This window comes from Diorhabda sublineata, chromosome X (genome assembly GCF_026230105.1).
Source record: "Diorhabda sublineata isolate icDioSubl1.1 chromosome X, icDioSubl1.1, whole genome shotgun sequence".
Lineage (NCBI taxonomy): Eukaryota > Metazoa > Arthropoda > Insecta > Coleoptera > Chrysomelidae > Diorhabda > Diorhabda sublineata.
In genome coordinates this window covers 25,546,026-25,568,808 of record NC_079485.1, presented here as the reverse complement: position 1 = coordinate 25,568,808, position 22,783 = coordinate 25,546,026, and the positions used below count along the sequence as shown (strand labels likewise).

At 32.7% G+C, this 22,783-nt stretch overlaps 1 protein-coding gene across 1 annotated transcript; it reads right to left on the bottom strand.

Annotated features, from left to right (window-relative positions):
- Window positions 1-917: 917 nt before the first annotated feature.
- LOC130450724 (prolyl 3-hydroxylase 1-like) lies at window positions 918-22,181 on the bottom strand. The gene is made up of 9 exons (XM_056789307.1): window positions 21,674-22,181; window positions 16,551-16,691; window positions 14,307-14,487; window positions 13,449-13,574; window positions 12,069-12,205; window positions 11,832-11,947; window positions 3,809-4,161; window positions 3,530-3,723; window positions 918-1,222 (listed from the first exon to the last, which is right to left on the bottom strand). Exons 1-9 carry the CDS (start codon window positions 22,112-22,114, stop codon window positions 986-988), a joined length of 1,926 nt encoding a protein of 641 aa, XP_056645285.1. The 5' UTR covers window positions 22,115-22,181; the 3' UTR covers window positions 918-985.
- Between the last annotated feature and the right edge of the window lie 602 nt (window positions 22,182-22,783).

The window sequence follows — 22,783 nt, the reverse complement described above, 5'->3', positions numbered from 1 at the left end:
GGCTCCATCGCGCATGAACCACATGTATGTGCGAATGTTTAGGGGAATATCACATAACATGGGTGGGAAATAATTTTGAGGAAATTCCAAGTATCGCTGACCATTTAGGTTAATATCAAAAAAATATGGGCCTACTAAATTATTACCTACTATTCCTATCCACACATTAACACAAAATCAAAGTTGATTCTTTGTTTGAATTGTGCCGTGAGGATTGTCATCTGCCCATAAATGTAAATTATGGGAATTAATGAAACCGTCTCGTGTGAAACCAGCTTCATCAGTAAACAGTACTTTTCCAACAAATGTATTATCAACTCGTTGTTTATCTAGAAACCAACGAGTATAGGCCAGTCTAGATAGATAATTCTCCTGCAAGGTGCCCACTTCGAACATTAATTATAGTTTTTTTTGTTTTTATTTGATATTAAGTTGTAGGATAACCAACTTAATTTTTCTGCATTCCAATTTTTTCCGTATGTAAGTAACACGATGTTGTATGCAGTCAATTAGAAATGTTTGATTGTGTTTTAATACCTCATGTAAGTATTTTTGATAAATAATTACAATTTATGATAATTTTTTTCAGAATATCTCATCATGGCGAACAGTTTCCTTGGCATGTACAACGATAGTAGTGTAGTAGTGTAGAATTAATTCCGTCCAACACACTACATGGACATACGTAATCATCCAATAAAAATTCATATTGTTCGAATGTATAATTTAGAAAATATACTTAAATATAAGTTCCGAGTTATTATGCAGTTTATTAATTAGAACCGTGAAGGTATACAACAGCCTAGAATAAGAAGTGACACTTTTTACGGAGTAGCCAATTTGAATTTTAAAGAGAAGTAAGAAAACTAGAATATGTAATGGCAGCATTGTAGTAAGTTGGTTTAGTTTTTTTCACATATAGTAAATACTAAAAAACAAACACTACGAACCATCTAAATTTTTTGGTTGAGTTCGTTGCTTTCATTCAATTCATGTTCAAATTTAATTTGTTGATATTTACAGGAATATCTACATGATGCTCCAAATTATTATCCAAAATATATTGTCCAAAAGCTCTATCATTGTCAGAGTATTCTTCATCATAAGTAAACCACATTCCAATTGCACACCTAGTACCTTTCTTGACAGCTTTTACGCCATGTAGATTTTCTGGACCAGACGAAAATGCTACCAATCTGCCACACTTGGGATATACTGTACTCTGATGCAAAATAAAAAAACTGTTTATTGATTACTTCAACCTAAAATATAGAATACACATACCAGCAAAACTCTTGGGTCTCATTTGTAAAACATAATAAAAAATCTATAGGAATTTTCGTAAAGCAAAATTTATAACCAGCTATTAGCTGAGGATTAATATAAGATGATGGTTGTTTTCAAATTTCAAAATAAACAATTTATTCATTACTTTATAGGTAAAGAACATTCACTTTGCATCAACAATTTTGGTCATATCACCGAATTTCTCAAAATACTTGATATACTCAAATGATCAGTAATCAAATTATCATTTTCCATAATTTATTGCACAAATCAAGATGTACATTCGACAATTTTTCCTTTGGTTTCACGCTGTGTTGTTGTATTGTGAATTTTCAATCATGAAAAGTGCTGACTCAATCAGTTCCTCAGATTGGTAAGAGAAAATATGGACTGAGGTTTATTTTATTATTCTCGAGGAGGAAAATTAAAAAAAACAAAATCTGGGTCTACCATTTGAGCTCGGAAGAAGAAGAACTGAACGAATTTCTTCGTTTGGTTTAAGTAATATAAAGTGATCCAAAACTTTTCACGTGTATTTTAGAATAACCAATGAAGAATTTAACTTTCCATATGATCTAGTTAAAAATGACAAAATACTAAAATAGAAGAAGCTATCTCTACTATCGCGACGTGAGCTCAGTTTATTTATGTCTGAACAGTAACAAATGATGAAGAGAATCGATTTTGTATGGCACAACTTCAACGTAACTAACCCTGTCCTCAGAACAAATTCTAGATCAGTGATGTGGTCCAAGTAAACCCCAAATGGTCTATCGAAGATCTGATAGGAGTTTAGGCAACTTCCCATTTTCACTTTTTTTGGAATTTGATAGAAATGCAGCAATATCTTTATAGGTTTCTAGACTCACTAGACAATACGTAGCCGCCCACTTACCGTGACCTAGAGACCACAAAAATTGGCTTTTGTCGCAGTAGACAAACCTTCTTTTTTCTGTTGATTCCAGGATTAGATAGAAAAGATGTTCCTTTAGAGGGAGGGGTCGAAATATTTTGTTTGAGGATGATTTAGGCACAGTCAATGGACAATACTAGTCCATATCCCGTAGACGTTGACCAATTGTTCAATTCATAATTGGAGTAATTTATTTTTAAGGACAATAATTCTCGACCACACTGCAAAATGTGTTAATGAAATCACGAATAGTATTGGCAGAATTTTGTTTCATTTAAATCTAGAAAATGTGGGGAGTCCAAGAGTGTTGCTAGTGAGTTAACTTAAATAAAAACGCTTATGACTTTTGTGCAAAAAATATTATACAATACTGGTCTGATAAAATTCAAAACTAATCTCCATCATATAAAATAATATATTGACAACTGACAAATAAATAACTTTCAATAATGTCTGCATATTTCTAATTTTTGTATGTATCTACATAGTATCTCCTAAATAATCCAGCGAAAGGTGAATACATAAAACAATAATCCCTCATTAAGCTTAGAAAAATTAGAGAGTTGAGGTCTGATCATGATGTGAACGTTCGTTGTTGTTCAGAAACTGAACGAAGTGATTAACTCATAGTTATACAATAGGTTCCTTTCTATCCCATTATATCAGTGGTTATACTTATATTTTAATAAGAGACTTTACACAGGGTGTTCCAGGACTTGATGCAAAAAATTCGGGAGTAGATGACGTGAAAATATACGACTCCTCACTTCTGAGTTATATGCCTTTAAAGTTGCGAAATCAGAACATATATTTCCTAAATTATATATTCGATCATCATGAAATTTTGATGGATGATTACGTATGTCTATAACTTTTATAAGGAACAACATATATAATCTGAAGAGAGCAGTAATGAATTTTATAATTGATTTTTAACAAAAAAGTATTTTTTATTTAGCTCGATAAAATTGATGGTTTAGGAGATATATAGAGTTTTAGATCGTTGTACATGCCAAGGAAATCGTTCGCCATGATGAGACATTCTGAAGAGAATTATCATAAATTATTTAGTCCGTCAAACACACTACATTGACATACGTAATAATCCATCAAAATTTCATGATAATCGAATGTATAATTTAGGAAATATACGTTCTGATCTCGCAACTTCAAATGCCTCTCTCACTCAGAAACAAGTGGTCGTATGAGTCACCCCATTATTTTCACGTCATCTACTCCCGAAATTTTTGCGTCAAGTCCCGAAACACCCATATGTAGAAATTTGAGGATTTTAAAATGATCTGAAATAAAAGGTTTTTGATCTTTTACCTCAACGTTCTCACCAAAGGGATCTGAAGTGAAAATAAATTCCCCTCCTTCAAATTCGTCGTTTAAATATAATATAGCACTATATTCTCTCCAGGTAAAAGCCGGAAAATCCCTAATACAAGTCATGTTTTTCATGATGATGCAGTTATCTGCGTGAATTTTGTGACTGAAATCGGTTCTGGCATAAGGGGAATCTAAAAAAAAATTGTATAATTTTAATAACCAATTGAATAATTACAATATATACAATTTCTTTTTTTGTATTTTTTTAATACCTACCTGGTAAAGCCGATCTGCAGACAAGATGAGTAAAAGAGAAATATAATTCTTTTTCAATTTTGAAGTGTAGTTGAACTAATTTTCTTGCTTGTTCAGTGACGTATAAAAATATTTTCAAATACTTTGATTGTAACATTTTACAATAAGTTAAAAACGCTACTCGGCTCAATGTAATTCCTTCAAATTTCTCCATCGTTGTGTGTGGGGATATTCTGCCTTCGTAACCATCTCCTAGGATCGCAAAATATTTAGCTATTTCCATAATCATCTTGCATTCCTTCTTCGTGGAAATTTCGTCTAAAACAATTCTTCTAGAACCTCTCAAATCTTCAGCAGTCATAGCAACATCAACACTCTTGCTTATTTCCTATAGTCATAAATTTCTGCTCAATAATAGTATATTATTCAACGAGCATAATAAAAATTATTCACATTTTGAACAGGACAGTTATTTTAGCCTTTTGGGGTTGTCCTGTCGGTTTATGGAAAGTCCCGTTTTTTACCAATAATACGAAAATTTGAATTATTTAAGTTTCATAAAATAAGTAAAAACTGTTTCTTGGTAATTTCTTATTACACATTCGATAAAGATTTAGATTCACTTCTAGAATATTAATAATGAAATCAATTCTCAAGTAGATTTAGAAAAAATGTATGTTAATATATACACCCTACAAAAATTATCGCAGCACTGCTATTTTAAGATATTTTTAATACTTAATTTTAGTTTTTTGGGACAATCTGTATATGTATCAACTCAATAGATATTTCTGCTTTCTTATCATGGGCGAAAAATATCACAATTACAAATTTTTTTGGAAGCAAAAATGCTCGAGTAAATCATTTCTGTCTTGGAGAATGCATCGAGATCGAGAACTTTCTAAGCAAATTGTATTAATGTAGAGTGAAATTTTTAATTTATTTTGTTAATAATGGACGTGCCTCAACGTTTAACAAGACATGTAACGAATGAAGAAGCCGCTAGAATCATCGCGCTCATACAAGATGGCCGCTATCAAAGATACGTCGCCGGGGTAATTGGAGTTCAACAAAGCACCATATCCAGAGTTGTTATTCGCTACCAAGAAACAGTTAACAGCTAGCGTTAAGAATTAGGCATACCCCCACTCAAAGGCTGCAAACAGATCTGTTGGCTGCTCGTAATGTCCGAATAAGCCTACAAACAGTTCGAAATAGGCTGAGAGAAGCAGGTGTACGAGCCAGAGTGCCAGCTAGAGGTCCACGTCTTACCAGAGAACATCGAGTAGCAAGATGAATCAAGATTTTGTCTGTATTCATCAGAAAGGCGTGCCCCAGTATATAGGCGACGTGATGATCAGGTTAATTTTTGTCAAACTGAAATCTTAGGTGGTGGCTCTATCATGGTTTGGGGAGGAATTTCTTCCGCGGATCGCACGGAGTTAATACCAGCGAATGATGGAAGACTAAATGCCGATACGTACATAACCAATATCCTAGAACCTCATGTAGTGCCATATATGCCTCATATCGGTGACAACTCTGTGCTAACGCACGATAATGCTCGTCCTCACGCTGCTAGAGTGGTTCGGCAGTACTTACAAGACGTCGAGATACCCACCCTGAATTGGCCTGCACGTCTGCGTGCATGTCTGGGACCATCTAGGATGGCAAATTCAGCAACATCCGGCACCAATAAAAACACTAGATGATCTTCAAAATAGTCTTTTTAACTTCTGGGAAAACATTCCGCAAGGATACGTCCAGAACCTGTTTAGAAGCCTTCCAACACGAATGGAAGCTGTAATTAGAGCGAGCGGCGGCAACACACTCTATAAGAAATTCATTGGCTGGTTTTAGTTTAAGCACCGTTCATTTTTTTTGAATTGATGTTTTGTACAATTTTTTTGATATTTTCTATGTTTTGGTAAATCAACATTTTTGTCCACTATAAATTAAACTGATATAAAATAAATGTTGCAAAGGCGTATCTATTGGTGTTTTAATTCGTAATATTAATAAAATTCAAACACATTTGAAATATTTAAAAATTAATGAGTGAAGCGATAATTTTTGTGGAGTGTATATAATGTGTGTTAAGCTCGACTGCGCCGATTCCTCATACGTGTAACTTTTGGGTAGTGAGACGGCACCAAGATCAGTTCCCTCTCCCTTATTTCTTCTCGTGTACTAGAGACTACCTAGATAGGTTGGAAATTAGTTCTTGTGGCGCTCACAAACTACAATAGGTCTTATTACAAACCCCTACGTCATGGGATGAGATCCAAAGCAGCCTCTTTGCGTTTGATGAGAACCAGATCAAACAACTTCGTAAATATGAAAATTAAGAAACAGTGCGTCAAAGAAATAGTATCAGGAAATATATCTGAGTGGAATAGAGTTGATAAAAACAAGGTAAAAACTGCAGTTGAGAAAAGGTGGAAACAAGTTTATTCCAAGCTGAGCAAAGCAGTCATTTCCTATGATGTAATTCTGAAGGTAGTTGAATTTGGGATGTGCCTCGCAGGAATAACTGCTCCAGTTGAACGTGTATTTTTCCCGATGAATAACATTTGGTTATCTGAAAAATCTCGTCTACAGACCGAAACGGTAAGTTCCATGTTGATGGTCCGAGTAAATCACAGAAGTCACTGGTATACATGTTGATAGAACAGACTATTTAATTGAAGTGAACTTGTTTTATTTTTAGAAAAAAAATTTGTAAAAGGATGTTTTGAAGTTTACGTGTGAGATGTGGACCCGGCTTAAGAGTTCATATATCCAATCCAATAGCAAACAAAAACAAAAATAGTTTTTCAACATTTATAATAAGAGTAGAGTGATTAATACAAGATATCTTTTTTATGTAAAAAAGCGTGAGGGGCTCTACTTAAATCGGTATATTTCAACATAAAATATTTACATAAATGGACATCAAGCAAATAAAATTTACTTGCAACACAAATGTAATACAAATTTTTGGTATAACTGTCCTATTTTGGTAATAAAATAGATAAAGTATTTCAATGAAATCACATTTTTACGTCTCTTATCGGTGAATCCAGGAAGGCCTCGTGGGGGGTGGTGCCCGCATAAGCTACCATCTTGAAAAATTAAGACGAAAATAGTGGAGATTATTTTTATAGACAACAATTTTAGTCATCTTTTTTATTTGAAACTCATTTTGTATAACGCATAGGTTTTCAATTTCAGCGCTTCAAACTGGCGAGGGCGCCCCCTCATGACGTCCACTTGGATTTACATTCAGGGGACACCCCTGAACATCTTCCAAAAATAATCCGTTCTCTAGAACTTCGTATTATGAACCTCCTTTTTCAATAAAAATCGGCTCAGCAGTATGGTTACATACGAGGATGGCCCCAGAAGTACCTGGTCTGACCTAGAGATGGTGCTAGTTGCTTGAACAATACCAATATATTATGAAGTACACAATGTATACAGCAGAAGTTTCAAGTTTAAAGACGCCACGTTGTTTAGTATTTGTTTGACAGGCATCAATAATGAACGTTTTTAGTGAATTTGTAAACATGGAAAAAATTGATCCACCTGTGATACAATACTTTTATTTGAAAGGACTTATCCCAACCAATATAAACGCTGAACTAGATTCTACTCTGGGTGAGACTGCTCCTTCGTTATTAACAGTTAGATAATGGATATCACAGTTTAAACAAGGCCGTGCGACCTGCGTAGACCAATCGCAGTGGTCGACCAAATGAATCCAGAAATGTTAAAAAAAATCCACAAATCGGTACTGGATCGACTGAAAGTACTCGAGCATAATAGGCATTTTAAAAATGCGGTAAATCGCATATTAACTGCAAATTTGGAAATGAGAAACCTGTGCGCAAGATGAGTGCCGCATTTGCTCACAATTGAGCAAAAACAGCGTCGTGTAGATGTTTCCATCGAGTGTTTGGCAATGTTTCACAGAAATAAAGCTGAATTTTTTTGTGCCGTTTTATAACTATGGATAAAACGTGGATTCATCACTTCACGCCCGAAACAAAAGAACAATCAAAACAATGGACTGAAAAGGGAGAACCGGCTCCAAAGAAGGCAAAGACAGTTGCATTTGCAGGCAATATCATGGCGTCTGTTTTTTGGGATACACGTGGGATAGTTTTCATTGAAAAAGAAAAAACTCCAAACGGCGAGTATTATTCGAACTTCTAGCAACGTTTCAGCGAAGAAATCAAGCAAAAACGGCCGCAATTGGTTAAGAAGAAAATGTTTCAAGGCAATGCACCAGCTCACACATCCGTTATTGAAATGGCCAAAATTGTGTTTTCTTTGTTGGGCCAGGTACTTCAGGGAAAATCTTCGTACTCTAACTTTCGTAAAAGGTTTAAAATCAAAAACCGCTGTGAACCCGTTTTTGTCATATCTGAAAGTGAAATAAAAAGTATGCAGCTCGCCAATTTTCATGATAAAATAAAGTGCGATGGTTAAAAATGGGGTCGATGTAAGTAAATAGTATTCTTAAAAAGAAAAAAGAAAAATTACGTTGAACTAGAGCAAAGGTTCTTAAATTAGGTGCTAGATAAAAATACTTGTTGGTAAAAATTTCTAGTATTTCCGGAGTATATGGAGTCTGTCAACGTGAAAAGTTGTACGATTCATTAGTAGATGATATTAAATGAATATATAAATAATTGATTGCTCAAATTCCAAAAACTGTAATCAGTCTCTAAAATAAAAAATCATAAATTTACTGTGCCTACTATCGATGTAAATACGTTTAGGCAGGAAGGCTAATGCATAAGATCTGCAGTGCTGCAAACCTCTAAAAAAATTATAATTACATAATATAGTAATAATAATCTAAATTAATACAACATGTGCTGTTACTTATCCAAAAGAAAATGTTTAATACTTCGCTGTCGCCCTATACTTTAAAAAAAAAGTCGACCAATTGAATAATCTAGCTACGTTATAATCTATGCCGTGTAGATCTAATAGCTAATTTAACTGGCGCAACCCGAACGGTCGTGCGCAAATATATCGTAAATAACCAACACGAATGATGGTTGAAAATCTACAACAGTAGCTGAAAGCTACATCGATCAATATATATTATTCATAAAATGGCAATTGCTGAAATAATTATGTCTAATGCAAACTGCAGCTATACATCCACTTCATTTTTTGAATTGACATCTAATGCTGATGAAATTGGCATCTCGACTAATTAAAAATCTTCTAAATCAGAAGGTTTATGTCATCAATTGTTCATCTTAATGTTCATACATTGAAATGTTTGATATCAAATTGTATATTGTTCCCAATAAAACTTAGAAGTTGCATTACTTTGTAAACGTCACTTTACCTACACTGTCATTGAAAGTGTCAATATTATAACAGTTATACAAAAAATTCCTTTCCATACATATTCGCTTGAAGTCAGAAAGGTCTAAGCGTGAGTTAACAGTGCTTGTCTCAGTTTCAGTTAAGCGATAAGTGTTATAGATAAATGTAGATATTCACGTTCAAGGGTTAATCAAAATACAAGTAGGAATATTTTAAATAATTTATTATTAAAATACTTTATACACACATATCACATGTACAAATTTAATATTCAACATGTTAATTAAAACAGAGCAGTAGTCCAAAAAGCATAAATCAAGAATTAGCAGTTGCAGTACTGTCAATTTCAGAAGATACACCCTGGAAGTTAAAGTACAGAGTTAATAAATCAACCACATGCTACCAAAAATGATTAAATACAGTTCGTTAATGTCCAAAGGTACAATATGAGCCCCTCAACCGTTTGCTTAATATAGATACGGTTAGTAGTATAGAACGGGCGATAAGTATCGACAACTTTTTCATCTCAATTTCAAAACGACACAAAATTTTATATAACGAGCATTATTCTTCTTGTATCAAAATATAAAAAATGTTAACTTTGACCTCAACATAGTCAACATAGACTACCATGTATTTTTGCATTTTTTGTATTGCCATGAAAAAAAAGACACACTTTATCCAAAAAAACCTTTATTCATAATAAAGGACATAAAATCGCAAAATATTTCTTAAGAATAATGTCTTCCAAGTGGCCCCCATCTTTCCGCTGGCGTTCCTAAATCCTAATCCTTAGATTACACATAGCGCTGGGTACTTTACCCATTTCTTGACAAATCTTCTTTAAGTAGATTATTGTTACTGGTTTGTTCACGTAGACTCTACTTTTAAGACAAACCCATGAAATGAAATCAGCTGGAGATAGTTCTGGGCTGCGGGGAGGCCATTAAATGTGTCTTCGGAGAGGTCAATTTGTTTGAGAACATTTCCTTAACCACGGGTAAACTTTCGATCGATTATGATGGGTTGTGCCATCTTACTGCATCCATGTTTAATGGTAACGGCTAGCAAAATGATGTAACTGATTGAAAATACAAAATTACATCGATTCTGTAGTTTTGTGGCGACATGATTTTTAAAGTATCCTTTTTGCCCAATTTTTTTCCATCAATAAAGTTTCTTATTTAAAGTTATAGTCCAATATCCGAACTATACGGTGGGTGCGTTAAAACTGCCCAAATTCAGTCAATCTGATATCTGTTTTTTTGATTAGTCCCAGGCGCTTCTTTTGAATTACCTCCATTTGTTAACAATATAGTAAATGAGTCGACTTTTTGAGCAGGTTTCAGAATTTCATAGTATATAATTCCTTTCTAATGGTATCATAGACAAGACCTCTTCTTCCTGGCCGTCATTAAGGGGTTTGCAGTTTTTGTATCCCTTCACTTCGCTATGATAACGGTTGTTGAGTTACAAATTTTTATATTCATTAATCTTTCCTCGCCCGTTATTAATATCATGAGAAACTGCTCCACTTCATTTAGTTTTCAAAAAGTATTGCAGATTTTGTTACGGTTAATTAAAATTTCATGCAGTGAACTCAATAGAGATTCTGTAGATTTTTTGTACGTCGAGTTCAAATGATTCCAAACAGGCTTATTTCTCGATCTATCTCGACTGCAAAATTCTCAGTGATATGGAATGTCAAATTTTTCCACCATGGAAACGTTCAAACCAATTACAGACGTTACGATCATTTATTGTCACTATAAACAGCACAAATTTCTCTGCGTGTTTGCAATACATTGCATAGTTTATTTTACTTATTTTAAAAACTAACAAACTCTCTTTGGAAAAATGTAACCTTCAAAACTTACATAAAGTTAGCTCAATGATTATCGATATACCGACGATACCAACACTAACTACTATAAAAATCGGGAATTACTTTTTGGACAACCTATTATAAAACAAAATTTAAAAAGTCTATCATTATACTCACTTTAAAGTTTATCATATATGAATAACTAAATTATTCATTAGATTAGAATATAACATTTCATTTGTTTCATTTTTATTATTTTATTTTATTGAAAAACTATATCTAAATTAAAAACTTTGACCTGTTTCTAACACTGGAAGAATATGTTTCAGGATTTTTGCATAAAACGAAATTACTTTCTACTTAATCTAAAAAAAATTTTATGGCGACTACAATCAGAACAATTATTCATGTCTTCACAACTTTGCTGAGTACTTATCAATTTACTAACACGCGACAAATTCTTATCATTTTGTCATGGCATCCTATATGCAACTATACAGTAATCAATAACAGATTTTTAAAAATTGACTTTTGTTAGAAAGATTTGTTTCTTTATCGCTATCCGGGCAATCAATATTTGAAATACGACATAGATTTAGCTTTTCATTTTTAAATCTATTTAAAGCAAAAGCAGGGCATGAACCCTGATAATAATATATTGATGCAATAACTGAAAGCATCTTCTGTGTAATCTGTTAGTTTTTATTTATACTAACTATTCAGGAATACGGAATACATATCGTTTCCTTTAAAGGATTATATCATTTTTTGTTAAAAATGATTAAAATTACAAAATCTTATTTAAAACAAAATAAAAGTATAAATTATTTAATCCCACAGAATTTGACACTGTTCAATTTTTTAATTCAAATTTAACTAAATATCTACACATTTACCTTTATTTCTTCGCCTTTTGTTTTTGATGCAATTTCTTTAAATTCATTATTCACAAATTTTAAGATTCTGTTTTCATAAATTAGTCTTTGTACATATCTAGTAGCTTCCTGAAAATTAAAAAATGTGTGAAATAAATTTTTTTCACTTTCAGATCAAATATTTCATTCTTTCAAATCTTACTTTCATAATCCTGACTATAAAGTAGACGTTATAAAATCAGGGACTTACCTCTCTGGGATGAAAATAATCTTTTTGAATCTTTGGTTGTTTATAATAGTACCTCATATTATCTAGCATGGTTTCATCATCTGGATAAAACAAAAGATAACTGGCTACAGCTTGACAAGCTGCTTTAAGGTTACCCACTAAAACATGAATAGTTTTAAGTTACCATCAACAACATAAATAGTTTTTTGAAAATTTAGTCACATAAGTGATGCTGACCATACTCAAAATATACTGGGCAGCAGTAATGGCACCATGAATGCAACGCTATATTGAAAAATGTTTTCTATTGATTGGGAGTTATGCATTAGATTGTGAAAATTTTTATTGTAGTATTATTTATAATAATGGTATCTCCATCGAAACCATGAGGACAGCATACAGGCTGAACATCCACAAAGAACTGCATGCTGGATCAACTGGCCAGGCAAAAATCAGGACGCAAGCCACAGGTGATTGCCCAATCATTTGATGGGCAGCGACCAAATGGCGTTTACGATCGTTAACGATAGAGGTTTGGAAGCACATATCACTTAGGGGAAGCAGTGGATTGGTGACTCCAGGAGGAACGACTTGGCAGCAGAGTTCTTCGGAGGACACCCAAAAATAAGCTAATCTTTTTCCCGATCACAACAAAGCAAACGACAAGGCGGACTCACTCACCAGATTGAGATCGAAGGACTCAGCCATGAGCCCAGAACTCATCAATGATGTAGCTAAAAATGTTGCTATCGCGTCTCTCAACGGTCTGCTTTCAAGGTGGGCTTAGCAGAGATGGATAGAGACACCTTGTGCGGATCACATCAAGCAACTGCTCCAACTAACGTGCGAAATCCGACTAGTGACCGGACTTTTAATATGAAACTGTCATCTAAGACGATATCTCCACACCATGGGCATTACGAACGATCCGGAGTGTCCTTGAGTACGAAGCACTCCACGAGCGTAGTTCAAACACTTGGGCAAACCTCACACCTTACCTAATAACGTCAAAGGGTTCAGCTTCTTAAAGGACATCGGCCTTTGATAACGTCAAGTGGAGCAAGACGGGCCTAACTGAAGGCCTATGTGCTCAACGGCCCACAATACTACTATGAACTATGAATCGCACCTCCACAAAGTGAATAATTACATAATGATGGAAGAAGGTGACAAGTCGAATCAAAGTGCTAGCCATTATATTAAAAGGAAATGAACATCCATAACGTTACTAACTGGCGAGTATACACTAGTGTGATTGTAGGTACGGTAGAACATTTTCCTCTAATATGTGGTGACTTTTTCTGCAACTTCACAAATTTGTATCCATAGTAGGTAACTACCATACTTATTAGTCATACAAAATTAATTCGAGAATCAAAATTATATAAATCCAATACTCACATTTATAATAGGCATACTGCAAGTAGTGATAATGACTAGGTAATAAATCATCATGTATTTCCCCATTTAATGAGCTCAAAGTTTTTTTACATGCCTGTTTGCATTTTAAGCATACTGTGAAATGATCTAAAAGAAAACTATACAAATTGACAGAAATGTAACAATATATAAAAATTTGTTAAATGCTTAGTAACAAGACGTATTTAGCTAACATTTTTCTCATAAGCATAATACCAATAATCTTCAATATGAAAATTTATATAAATTCAAAAATATATGAGTTTTTTGGTTAATTCTTAACAACATACTTTTATACATTCAAAAATTAATCATCAGAAAAAGTGATGTATAAAAGTCTTTTGCTAGATCATACAATGTCAGTTTACGATAAGCTAAGCGATTTTATGGACATTTTTTATTGTCTGCGAAAATTCTGACACATTCAACGTCCTTTACATGTTTGGAAACGCGTTTGAAGTCAGCATAACATTTAACTCTTCAGTGGTGCTGAGTCGTATAAAATCAAAGAGTAATGTTTAATCGTCTGCGAAAATTCTAGCGCGTTCAACGTCCATCGAATTTTTGGAAACGCGTTCAAAGTCAGCATGTAACTCTTTAGTGGTGCTGAGTCACATAAAATCAAAGAGCAATGTTTAATCATAATATTGAGATAAACAAAAGTTACTTCACTAAAATAACTATAACTTTTGAACTTAATTTAAGATTGTCAAGTAATTTTGAAAAGTGTGTATAGACAAAACTAAAAAATAAATAAATCAATCCAAACAAAGTATAAGATTAGATTTAGAAATATTAGCTATATATCATGTCTGTCTGGTTTGTTACGTAAAAACTTACTTGAAATGGATGCTATAAAATCTGGATACCATCCATGATCGAAAGGACCTTCACATTGTGCCCTACACTCTTCTTCCGCCTGTAAATAATCTACTAAACTTTCTTCCATATTAAATACAACTGATTCCCAGCCTTTTTTTTCGTATGCATCTGCACCATGGATGTAGAGGTAAACATAATCCTAAAATACAAAAAAATGAGTATATCTACACAATGTACTTGGAACGAAGTTACTCTTTTTGATTCTTTACTAGGGTTGCCAGATATCCCGTATTTCCCGGGACGTCCCGTGGTTTAGGTTTAGTTTGAGATGTCCCGGCGGGACTAACCCTATCCCGTATTCGTACCGTTTCAAATTTGCATACGATACTTTGATATAGAGATTAAAAATCGTCTTTTTAATTTCGTAGAATGCAACCAGCAAATGAAGTAACTAATTATTAAGACACTATGGAGAAAAATATATTATCTTTAAATAGAGTATCAGCATTTTCTTTTGATAATAGGACTGTAAACTTCGGCGAAACTCATTCAATTTATACATATTTTCCATAATGCTGCAAAGCATAGTACCAATAAAATGAAAGTGGACATTGAAGTTTGATACTAAAAATTTTGGGTGACTTTAGTAGGTCTTAGGCTTGGAACACCAATTTGAAGAGAAAGAGATGAAGTGGTAGGAATAATGAAATATGTAACAACTAGACTTTTATCTCCTGGCCCTGCTGTTGAAAGATTCATAAAAATTTGGCCTGCCCTAAAATCTCATTTCCTGGAGCTTCGCAATTAATGTCCGGGTTCAATAGATAAAATAATCACAAATGAAGACGAACTGAAAAAAACTTTGGCATGTTTGTCGTGTGTTCAAAACTTTATGTTTTCAGAAGACGTAAAAATAAAGAAGATTACTCTATCTATTTGTGGAGATGCATACTGAAATGCATGGGATTCGCGAAAAGATCGCGATTTTTTCTACAGTTCAACAATAATTTTACAGGCTATCTGTTTTCGACATAAATTTTTCAGAAAATAATATTCTCTCCAAGGTCCTCTTTTTAAAATTTTTTTTACGCATCAACCACGCAGGGTTGTTTGCGTGTAATTAAGGTATAATGTATTAGATCGTTAAGTCTAGATTCTATTGCTTAGTTTGCAGTCTTTCAGGTAGTTCATAAGTTTCTTTGGGTCTTCGTGTAGTAACTTTTCCAGTGAATGTGATAATTAATTTTTCGTTCATTGTCATTTTGTAAACAGTCAATTAAGGGGTGTTTTCCGCTAGGAGGTAGTAATGTGTGATAAGAGTATGTCCGATTCTTAGACGGAAGAGGATTACTTGTTCACTTCTACCTATATGGTTGGAGTTATGGTCTTGATAATTTTTAACAATTTCGTAAGTTCGTGTTGATTTGATTTGCTTTTCCTTGCCATTCTTCTTGGTTTTACTTCTTAAAAAATGGTTTGAAATCGGTATGTACTATAAAGTTACTCTTGATTGCTCGCTGAATGCATTTTTTGCTAATCCATCTACTCTTTTATTTCCCTCTATTCCCTTGGGGGGTGGAACCCACATGAAATTAACATTTTCTTGTTGTTTCTACGAATGAGTAGCTCCTTCTTAATATGAATGGTAATAGGATGGTTGGGATATTGTTCCCAGATTGCCGTTAGTGAACTTTGAGATAAGGTTATTCTTAGATCCAATTTTCTAAAATTGCTTCTAGAATGGCAAACAGTTCAGCAGAATGGATAGATATAATGGGAGAGAGTACAAAGGATTTCTACATATTTTCTTTTCTTTTCTTTTTAAACTAAATCTGAAATAAACTACAACAATTTTCAATAAACTGTGGAAGATTTTAAGATAGAATAAATATAATTTAATAAAACTTCTGATTGCTTATGGTAGCAATTGAAACTTGGAAGGAAGTTTGCCAGTGCCGAAATCCCTAGCATTTTCAGAATTTTATCCTTCGCTTTTGGAAGCTCTAAATATTTCGTGGGAAGAAAAATGTTGTCCCTAGTTTAATAAATAACGAGTCGAAAAATAAAGAATGTCACTATATAAATTTATAAAAAACTAAATTCCCGTATTTTTGCTTCTTATAGGCTGAAAAAAATCTGACAACTCTATTCTTAACAGTTATTTCTATATAATGATAAATTTCTCAAAATCTGATTTGAAAAACTTTACAAATGAATCATTATTCATTTTGATATCAATGACGAAATCAACTATCAACTTACTTTGGCTTCATAGTTTACAATATCCTTCTTATCAACATCGTGGTCAAAGTAGTGTTGCAGATTACGAGACATAATTTTATCATCAGGATGTGCAACTAAATATGTAAATGCCGATGATGCAGCCTTTACTAGTTGCTTTGTCTAAAAATATATTTTTAAAAACAAAATTATTATGTGGATATAAGAATACTAATATCATTGCAAAGTAAAACTAATGAAGATTCGACCAATAAATTTATTTTCTACCCTTAATGTTGTTTAATTATTGCTTGGTTTGTTTTTTAATTCTTCTTACAATAAGATTTATTTTATTACTCATACAAACTGTCAAATATCTGTGTATTATAATAAATAATAAAAGTTATAAGATAACATTTGCACTTGAGTATGAATGTGTGTGGTTCTTATTTCTTATTTTATGTTCGTTGGCAGCGAATCCTAAACAATTTTACAACAAAGTGATGTATAATCATGGAAATCATAGTTCCATGTGTATAATGAAATAACAAGCGCAAATTACTGTATCTAATACCACATAAATCTAAAAATACGATTTGTTTGTTTTTAATTGTAACATTAATAAGACCGATATTTATAAATTTTGATGACAAACATTTCCGGATCAACAATTACACAAACAGTTAAAAGTTTTGCCCATCCCATAATTCATTAATTACATTTTAGAATGCTACACTTTAACAAATTTATCTTTCATTAAGCACATGTTAATGTTTTGTAAGTGCAACAAGTTAAAACTTGCGAGTACCAGCTGATTTGTTACTTATTGTTTAACTGTGAACTATTGTTTCGGTGTTTATGATTGTAATTTAGTCCCTTTAGCCCTTTAACCCTGTGAGACGCAAGAACGTGCTGTGATTTATACTTTTTGAACCAAAACATCTTTTTGTGAAGTCCGTATATTTATCTAGACTTGTGGGAAGTTCGAAAATAAGTAAAACCAAGGAACTATCGGTTGAAACTCGTTCATCAATCGCAAGTCTTCGTAGTCTAGGCAAAATTTACCGTACCATTGTCGCCGAATTAAAAATAGCACGACTACATCGTGGAAAAATCTGCATCCACTAGCAGCTCGAATACCACAACCGTTAAAGATAAACGTATGGTATGGATCAGTAAACGTGATCGACTATGGGCCCAGATAAAAGAATCTAGGAAACTGCATTCAAGTAGTTCTGCAGTGAAAAGGAGATTGAGAGAAGCCGGCCTCTTTGGAAAGATGGCATCAAGAAACCTCGTCAAAATAAAATTAATAGGTTGTGGTGGGCTAAAGAACATAAAAATTGGGCGCATGAAAAGTTGGAGTGGGTTTTATGGACTGATGAGTCATATTTGAGGTTTCTGGGTCAAAGAGAAAAATGTTAGTGCACAGGTCACACGAAGAACGGATTCATTTGTAATTTAGACTGTAAAACACGGCGGAGGCTCGGTAATGGTTTGGGGATGTTTTGGAGAAAGGGCGACTAGAGACTTGGTGAAAATTGAAGGGATTTTGAAAAAAATTTAATTATGGAACAAGTTTTATTATAACTGCATTCTTATCTATATATGTTCTTTGAAATATAAATATCAAAATCGATCGTATTACAATTAATCGTTTAGCGTAAGGGAATTATTATTTAAATTTAAAGTAGAAACACAATTCTGGAGAGATTGAATGAGGGAATGTCCACGTCAAATTCTCTTTCATATATTCAGGAGAGCATTTATGACTGGTTTCTACTCAATTTTATTGTGATAGACTACAAATTTCAAAACCTCATAACTTTTTAATGTGGAAATTAATATCCCCCGACTGTTCATAATTAGTTATGATGTAATATGCGAGTTCGAGCCAAAAACATAGACATGAAAAGTCACTAAAAAATTACAGAGAAACATTTGATAAATTGAGAAAATAAAAATTCTAAATAAGAATAACAAAATAATTAGTTCTAAATAAATAGCAGATAGACAAACATACGAAACTGAGTATTAAGCTATGATTTAATGAAGTTATTTTGCTTGGAGTGGGGATGAATTGAACTAAAGTAAACAAATTCATAGTTGGAAATATATTTTCCCACAAATTTATACATAAATATATATGAAAGAATTTGTTTTGTCACCTACCCACAATATACGTTACTTAAATTACTTAAAAAAATTATCACACAATATCTGGAGCTAAAAACAGATCTAATATTAGTGTGATATTGTTGATGTAAATCAAAATTAACCTGAAAATGTTGATCATGCATAGATAGAATAAATTAAATAAGACATGAATTGAAATTTAAGACACATCGCGAAATAGACCTTAGAAAAGAGAAAAACAAGACAGGAAAAACAAGCTGGAAGATCTACAGCCAGCTAATATAATATGTTTGGACCACAAAGAGGATGTTATTCGATGATGATGACTGTATGAGTTTTATAAAGCCAATTTACGAGGATGGTCCCAGAAATATCTGACCTGACCTAGAGATAGCGGTAATTGCTTGAAAATACCAATGTATTACGAAGTACACAATGTGTACAGCATATGTTCCGAGCTTGAAGACGCTACGTTGTTTAGTATTTGTTTGGCAGCCATCAATATTGAATGTTTTCATTTAATTTGTAAACATATACTTTTATTTGAAAGGTCTCAACCAAACTAATATAAAAGCTGAATGAGTCTACTCTGGGTGAGACTGATCCTTCGTTATCAACAGTAAGATAATGGATAGCAGAGTTTAAACAAGGCCGTACGACCTGCGAGGACAATCATCGCAGTGGTCGACCAAATGAGGTGACGAGTCCAGAAATATTAAAAAAAATCCACAAAGAGGTACTGAATGATCGTCGACTGAATGTGCGCCAGCTAACAGACATAATAGGCATTTTAAAAAGTGAAACAATAACAACGTCGTGAAGATGTTTCCATCGAGTGTTTTACAGAAATAAAGCCGAATTTTTTGTGCCGTTTCATAACCATGTATCCATCACTTCACACCCGAAACAAAAGAACAATCAAAGCAATGGACTCAAAAGGGAGAACCGGCTCCAAAGAAGGTAAAGACCGTTCCCTCTGCAGGCAAGGTCATGGGGTTGGCTTTTTAGGATGTGCGTGGGATAATTTCCATTGATTATCTTGAAAAAAATAAAACTATTAACGACAAGTATTATGCGAACTTATTGCAACGTTTGAGCGAATAAATCGAGCAAAAGCGGCCGTATTCGACTAAAAAGAAAGTGTTGTTGGCCAAAATTAATGGATTAAAGTTTCAATTGCTACATCATACACCCTATTCGCTAGATTTAGCACCTTCCGATTATTTTCTGTTCCCAGACATGAAAAATGGCTCGGTAGTCAAAGATTTTCCAACAATGAAAAGATGATGTCGCCAGTTAATGAATATTTTGAGGATCTTGGCAATTATTATTATAAAATGGGTATCGAACTTATTGAACATCGCTGGGAAAAGTGTAAAGAGCTAGAAGGAGATTAGAGAATAAATATATTATTTTCCAGAATTTTTGTGTTTTCTTTTTGTTGGGCCAGGTACTTCGTAGTACCAGCATTGGACATAATTCAGAACAAACCGGGAGCTTACTCTCATTACGAGTATAAAAGTTTATAGCAATTTGGTGTTTTAATAGAGTGTGGTTTTAATTATAATTATAATTATTTCAATTTGCAAATTCGAAAAGCTTTGATAATCTATTTCCAATATGAAAATTCTATTTTTAAATTATTGTCTACTGTTACTAAACAATGTTATTTTAACTATAAAAAGCCGCTGAAGATGCCAGAATCCTTTGGCAATTTTTTCTTTCACCAAATTTTTTGCTTCAAGTAAAAATTACAGTCATTTATCTGAAAATTCGGGTGGGAGACATTTTAAAATGAAGATATTATACAAGAGTGTTAAGTAAACCAGTAAAATGTGGAACCAAGATATTAAGAATGGAAAGATCAACAATTTCCAATTATTTGAATATAGAAGGGAATGCATAAAATTTTGAATCGTGTTTTACGTCACTGAACATCAAACATATATTAAAACAATTTTCTCTAGTAAGGATTATCATTTTGTTACTTGTTTGTAAATGTTTTTTTTCAATTCCTCAATTAGGTATTATTAATGTCTAGTTTTTCTTACGAAATAAACAAAACTATAAATATATTTATTACTGTGACTACACACGCGTCATAAACCGAATAATAAGAACTAGAAATAATTTAACTAGGATATTACAAAACATCCAAAAATAACATTCGAATCCACCATCTGCGAAAGTACTTTGGCAAAGCAAGTGTATCGAGAATAAACAAATCGATATTATTGATAAAAGGTTAATATTTCCTTGGAAAATATAAATATGATGCATACACGTATTTATGTAAATGATTATCCCACTTGATCCTCCATGTCAAAGAATCAATATGAACAAAATTAAGAGCCTACCTATTTCGTAGAATTGTCAATTTTGAAAAAACTTATCAATTAATTGTTACACGAATGGCTAAACCACTCTCTGTACAGTAAAATATAAACATTTGAAACTTATGGCATAGATAATTTTATCTCAATTGGTAATTGTTGCTCCCAAATTATAAATTTAATGACTTCGTTACACAAATGGACAAGGTTAACAAAAAAAATAGAATTATTATGATAGGAACGAAATATTAATTATATAAAAATAAGATTTAGAATATACTATATAAGATTTAGCTGAACTTAAGAAGTCCATATATATGTGTATAAGGTAAAAATAATATATTCTTTATGTACATTTTTCCTTAAAAGGCTTTTATTACTTAGTTACATACTTTCAAATATTTTTTTATTATCCAAAATTGTTCATTCGAATACCCAATACCAGATAGCACTAATTAGACATTATTTTTCCTACGTATAATCCTATATTTAATAAAAGTCCAAAATATGTTAATAAACTCCCAAATAAAAATTTTTCGTAAGTAAAAGTAAATTTTAATATTGTCTCATATAATTGAATTACTATTTTTGTATTCCTTTTCAATTTCAAAACAATTGCGTAACTGTCAATGAACTTAATTTTTATAATACATATTTGAACAGTAATTTAGATCCTTTAAAAAATCCAGTACTTACCTGGAAGTAACAAATATGTAAATATTCATAAGGTTTTTGTTGTTCAAACAAACTGCCGGTTTCCAGATTAACATTGTAGTTTTCCAGTATATTTTTATTTTCATTTTCACACTTTATAATGCACAAAGTCTGTCTAATCGCTCTCTCAAAAAATAATAAATTTTCTAAATCCACAGGATATAGAGGTTCGGAGAGTTCAGCATCATTTTTACACTTTAATCTACAACTTGATACTTGCTTCCGATATTTTCTGTATTTCACTATAGCTTCTTCAAAATAAGTTACACAATCTCCCCAACTATTCTCCAAATAAGCTTCTACCCCTTTTTCGTACAATTGAACACAATTTTCGGTAGCATTTCCCTCATTTGATTGAACATGTGTTAATAGATATAGATTTAAAAAGAGGAGTGTTTTTACAACACACGTGGTAACAGACATAGTTAACAGTATTGACTGGCCTGACGGAGTTCAGTGTATTCATACATGACTTAAACAGTCACTGATTATTTTAACGTTCATCCATCCTCCTTGCCTCCAGCTGCATCTGTATTTTTTTACCAAGTCAGAAGTTAGATTCTTAATTATTAAATTTAGACAGGACCGGGCATGCCTTAAGCGTAACTAAAATTTTAAAATTCGCTTAAAAACTTTCAAGCACTTCATCTAGATCTTCATCAAATAACTGGAGATGGATAACAGGAAATTTACAACTAAATTCTATTAAGTCTGTACAATTAAAGCATTCCAAAAAGTTTTGGCTCTGGCACTCGTGAATTGCTGGTCAAAGACAAAAAGAAATGTTTTTTCTAAGTACTTAATATTTTTAGATGACTCTAAAGGTTGTAGAATATTAAAGACTTGTCCAAAATTTTATTAGATCATCTTGAATATTTTCAATCCAATGAGGTCACATTTTCACAAAATAAAATGGGTACACTAGTGAATAATTGTGATGTACCTTTAATGGACAACAAAAATGTTATTATCATAATCAGTTTTCCTCATTTTAAAAAGTATGCAATGCTTGAGTCTTGTATTGCTTACCGTATCTAAAGAAAAAGTCCTAATCATATTGAGTTGCCTAATCAAGTGTATAATCAACGTTAA